Source organism: Etheostoma spectabile, chromosome 8 (assembly GCF_008692095.1).
Source record: "Etheostoma spectabile isolate EspeVRDwgs_2016 chromosome 8, UIUC_Espe_1.0, whole genome shotgun sequence".
Lineage (NCBI taxonomy): Eukaryota > Metazoa > Chordata > Actinopteri > Perciformes > Percidae > Etheostoma > Etheostoma spectabile.
The window spans coordinates 16,605,192-16,610,928 of record NC_045740.1 but is presented as its reverse complement, the minus strand read 5'-3'; the positions used below and the strand labels follow the sequence as shown (position 1 = coordinate 16,610,928).

Sequence of the window (5,737 nt, the reverse complement as noted above, 5' to 3'; positions counted from 1 at the left end):
CTCCCTCCTTCCTCCCTCCACATTACAAAAGGAGCCATTTACAGTCCCTGTTGACATCCTGTTCGCCTTGACAGGGTGCCCTCATGACTCCTACGTTTACACGCCCAAATGGCACCATTGTCGGAGTAGCCCTGGCGAGCGGAAGAATGATTTAATAGACCGTAATAGTCAATTTCCCAACCGGCTCCTCTAGGCCAAAACTGAAAGAATGTCGGCTCTGTTTATGTGCGCTACTGTCGCGGCCCCTGTTTGTTGACTGACACGGCTGGGAGATAGCCGGGATAATAGCTTCCGCTGCTCGGCCTCCCTGGACGCGCTCCAACGTCCAGCACAGCTTGACTTAAATGTCCCAGATGTTTAGCACAAGTTTGTTTTGTCTGGGTGGAAAGGTGGCTGCACCTTTCGTCACTTGTAGAAGGACGAGTGAGTCTAAAATGTCCAAACGATGTCCCTTAAAGAGTACTTTTTCTGTTGAAAGGCAAAGGAAACAAAATGAAGATGCCACCATGTAGTTTTTTGACATTTTATTGACTAAAAATTGGATTTATTTGTCACAAAACTTGCAGACACACAGTAAATCTGTTTATTATAAAAAAAATTTAATTGGTTGTGTACTTCTTGAAGAGGTCTGTAACATCCCCACCCTTTCCTCTTTCTACCAGATGAAGCCCGAAGCCAGAAGTGCGGCGTCCTGGTCCACTGCCTGGCCGGCATCAGTCGCTCGGTGACGGTTACCGTGGCCTACCTGATGCAGAAGCTCAACCTGTCCATGAACGACGCCTACGACATTGTCAAGATGAAAAAGTCCAACATCTCACCCAACTTCAACTTCATGGGCCAGCTCCTGGACTTTGAGCGCACCCTGGGCCTGAAGCGCCCGTGCGACAACCGCATAGCGCCGCCGACCCAGCAGCTCTACTTCACCACGCCGACCAACCACAACGTCTTCCAGCTGGACGCCCTGGAGTCCACGTGAGGCCCGCCGACACAACTCTCCTCGCCGGAGGTTTCGTGGGCCTCCTTGTTGAAAAAGCTGCAAAGGTTTTTCTCTTTTTTCCGCAGTCTGCCATGGGACTGACTGGGCTCTTGATCTTATTGATGCGGCTGGTTTGAGGCGACTGTTGCCGAGCGTCGTTACCGGAGAGCCAAAGCTGTCTTTCCAAGACGCAGCTGCTGCTGACTTAATGAGGAGAGACAGTAAAAGAGACAGGAAGAGAATCATTTGAAGAGTGCAGACTCTTTATTTCAATCTTGTATCACTGTCGGACTCCTGAGGTCTTATAACTCGTTCTGTCATTGTGTCTGAGGAAACTTTAAGTGATATGTCGGACAGCTGTACGCTATGCATCCAAGCTCCTGGCCGGGTGTGCCAAAGAGACACGGTTGTTCATACTGGACAGATCTAAAAACGAACTCCTTTTGTTTTTCCAGCACTGGTTCCCCCCCAGACGTCTTCTTCGTCTTCTGTGAAGACTTGCCTGTGTGGGGTTGAAGCACCCCAGCTTTAGATAGCACCCTATATACTGGACTCGATTTTGCATTTGTGAAATCTTTTAAAACATTTATACATTGTGTATATATATCTTAATATAAAAGACAATACAGTAAAAGCCTTGCTCTAGTATATACCATTTGACTCAAGTGGCTCCTGAAGATTCTCTTTGTTTCATATTCTACTTTTATGTAAGCAAACAAGCTGCATATTGATCAGTATGTTTAAGTTGATTATGCCAAAAATCAAGTAGTCTTTCCAAGAATTGTGCAAAAATGTGTACGTGTAATATATTTGATAATCGCTTTATGTGTGAATTCAGCCGACGGGCCTTGTTTTTGCACCCTCCCTCTCACAAATCAAAGTCCCCATGGCCGTTTGCCTTACTTTGGCGCTCAGAAGGTTGTTAATGCGCATTAACCTTCAGAGAGATCCACCAGTTTTCTCAACTCTTACAGTATCCCAGAGATTTTCCCTTGAAGTTTTCACACAAAACGTCAACCAAACCGTGTTTTCATAGCAGTTTTGAATTTGACACCACATTAAAGATAGCATAAACACGGTTGAGTCCGAAACGGGAACACGTGTTGTCTGGATCTCTGGCGGTTAATGTGAGTAATCCTGATCTGTGCACAAAGGGTAAAAGTCTCTGACACGTGGAAACAGTTAGGAGGCTTTGCCAAACCTCGCCTCTTCAGGGAGAACTCTGTGAAATGCAGTTTGTATTTGTCAAGATGAGAGAGACAGCATCCAGAGCTTTGGAGGGTCATGTTGCCCCTCAACAGAGAAGGCCATTTTCCAGAGGACGCCACCCTGGTGCCCTCTGCCAACCCCCTCCACTTTCCTCTCTTACGAATGTAAAGAAATGATAAGTTATTAATAAATTGCTATTTTGTCTACACTTTACACTTTCCATGCCTGTTTTTCCATTGATACTTGTTGGTGTTTTGTCTGTTTCCACAGCGACACATTTATGTAAGCGTTTCCTCGCAAGCAACACAGTTGAGTGTTAACCAGCAGGCCGAGTCACGACAACAAAAACAGTCGCCGTGAATCATGAGCCTGTTCACGAAGCTCTCGCTATTCATTAACTAAAGCACTCGAACACATCTCGCTGAAAAATTTCCACTTTAGTTTCGGCAATTGTCCTGTGACATAATGCTTGTATAAATAACAAATAACAGCTCTGTCCCTTTTGGATTCACACAAACAGTCCCTCGGGCACTCCCTGAAGGCGGGGCCTCTGTATTCAGCCATCAAAGCGAGCTGAAAGTACCTAGATAAGAGTGTTATTTGATAGCAAGTGCAGTGGCGTGTACCTGCAGAGACCTGGAGGCCCATGAAAAGATGATCAAGCAGCTACTCGCTTCTCAGCTCAGCAGAGGCCCGCATGTTCTGCACCAGCATTCCCACACACTGATTAACGCCAGCCGCAGTGTGTGTGTGTGTGTGTGTGTGTGTGTGTTTTGATCATTTGAAGTGTGGGGTAAGGGTCAAGCGTAGCATTGATCTCTCTTTACATCAGAGTTAATAGACAGCTGGGGGTCAACTGATGATAATAGGGGATTTTGAATGACTGAGTCCTCCGCAGCTCTTTTCATCTGCTAATCCCTTGATGCATGCCACATCAATCAATCAATCAATCAATGGATTTGTCACATTAAGTTTTACAAGGTGAAAGGGCAGTCTGTGTTAAGTTTCTCCACACTTGCCTTGGTAGCCTCCCTGATATGGAGATGGATTTTAGGTGTAATTTTACAATTCATTTTAATGATCACAACCCTGGATCTTGGACCTTTACCTTACCTGTTACGTTTTCAACAATGTTTTTTTGGACGCAGAGATAGTCTTACAGGTCAACTTCTTCACATCTTCACGACTTGTCTTCACATCTCCACCTTTTCCCCGATGTTCACTCTGATGTTTACATTTTAAATCTTTGACCGGCCGGGCTAGCAGAGTCAGCTCTCCTCTATCCTGATGAGCGACTATTATGACGTCATGGAGTAGAGTCCTCATACGGAAGTTAAGAGTGAGCGTGAGTCAACACAAACAGCAGTCTGGAACACTAATGTTCCACTATTATTCCGGAAAGCCTTTACAATGAGGTACACAAACATGTTAAATGAGTAACGAATGGTTAGCTAATGATTGGTTACTGATTGACTGATTCAAGCACTAATGATTACTTACTGGTAAACAGACTAGTAGCTACTGTTAAATGAATGAGAAACATTCATTTTCATTCATTCCTCAGTAACTACCTCCATTTTTGTGGACCTCCTTGTAAAGTGGTACTCCCAATAGGACAACATTCAGAATTTGATACAGGTCACGTAAACAGCATGTTCTGATTGGATATTCCAAATAATAAATATAGAATTTTTCGAATAAGATGTAGGATATTCTGGTATTATTTTGGTTTTAGAGGCTTTGTTTGGACATTTATGCAACACGTTTGGAATATGTATACAGCAACGCACACAGCTGACCATGAGCCTGAGTTTTTACCTCAGGCTTATGGTCAGCTGTCTGCGTTGCTATGGTTGCTGTAGACAAACCTATCAACCAACAGTTTGCAAGGCTGCAGACCCAATAAGATTTTTTAAAACATTATTAAAGACTTCAATATCAACAGGTTTTTGGAAACACACACAGCGCTACGCCGACTTTTTCAAGAAGCTGGTTGAAGGATTGAAAGAGGGGCTGTTAAACTTAGAAATAAAATCATATTTTGCACAACTCCATATAAACGGAAATACTAGTGTAATACTCACGTTCGTTAGCCATGTAAACAGATAGAGTGACTATCGTCTTTTTCAGAACAAGGGCAAAAATCGGATTATTATGTGCACAGTCAGTACTAGTCAGTGATTGGCTGCTATGAGTGGCTTCCGTTGTCAGTACAGTGAACATGGCAAAACAACTTACTGTAAGGGTAGACAATTCAAACTAGAAGTGGACAGTACTGTTGTTTAGCTCATCAGTTTCTATTTGTATTTTTTTGTGTTTTTTAAATACAGAAAATGTAAAAAAGTAATTTATCTGGACAGAAAATTACATGAAATAAAGGTAGGAAGCTGAAGCCATTAATATGTAACAAATAAACAATTATTGGATAATAAACTGAACAACAGACTCTGACATAGATTTGTACTGAAATATTATCTAGCATGCAGCTGAACAAAGTGAGTGAATCATTGGCTGTGTAACAAAGGCCTAAATCTGCACACTCATGTCCTGACGCGAATGATTTATAAATAAGACCAGCGCTCTCCCTTTTGCCAACTTTCCAGTTCAGGTAATCATTTCCGTTTCCTGTGTAATTATTTTAATAATAACGTGACTCCTACAATCCAAATGTACCAGCACGCAGTTATGAGCACTGCTTGTTCTTAACTCACTGAATTACATAATTATGGATCTTAGAATTCTTCATTTGCCATTTTACCCACAATAATTTTAAAAGAAACAGGAAACAGACAGTAGAAATCCATATTCACGCATACAGAACAGTATATTTGCAATTTGTGCCATACACAGAGGCATTCATTTTACCCAGTCATACCAAAATGTCCTGTTCTGCTGATATTTAGTGGCATTGTCGTTCATTCATATTTTTTTTGTTCTGTTTAATAGTTTTTTAGGGTCATGGAGTCTGTTTGATGCACTGAATGGAAAGTCAGCAGTTTATCAGGATTAATGCAGATGTACTGTACAGGAAATGAGTGAAAACATTCCTACACTACTAATCTAATCCGGTATCAAATCAATGTGAATTATAGAGCCAAGCTCAGGGGGACACTGGATAAACATGCAAACTCTATGCTGAAAGGCCTTTGGCTGGGAATCAAATGTAAGTTTTTCTGTTTCTTCATTTGTGCCACACACCGAGTCACTGTACCACTAGCAGAATGTACCAACGTCATCCTCTGGCGACCATGAAATGTTTTTTCAAAACTCATAGCGACCCATAGTATTGGGTGGCAATAGCTCAGTCCGAAGGGAGTTGGGTTGGGAACTGGAGGGTGTCTGGTTCGAGTCCCCCCATGGACCAAAGTACAGAGTGTGGATTGGTATCTGGAGAGATGCCACTTCATCACGTACTGCCAGGTGCTCTTGAGCAAGCACCATACCCCGGTCCAGCACTGGCAGCCCACTGACTCTGATATCTCTCCATTTGTGCATGAATTGGTCCTGATTGTGTGTGTGTGTGTGTGTGTGTGTGTGTGTGTGTGTGTGTGT

The 5,737-nt window shown here is 42.9% G+C and overlaps 1 protein-coding gene across 1 annotated transcript in view; it reads left to right on the top strand.

Moving 5' to 3' along the window:
• dusp6 (dual specificity phosphatase 6) overlaps positions 1 to 2,398 on the top strand; it is a 5,056-nt gene extending 2,658 nt beyond the window's left edge. The window contains exon 3 of the mRNA XM_032522999.1: positions 663 to 2,398. Within this exon, the coding sequence (XP_032378890.1) occupies positions 663 to 976 (314 nt within the window). The 3' untranslated portion in view covers positions 977 to 2,398. The remainder of the gene's footprint in view (positions 1 to 662) is intronic.
• The last annotated feature ends 3,339 nt before the right edge of the window (positions 2,399 to 5,737 follow it).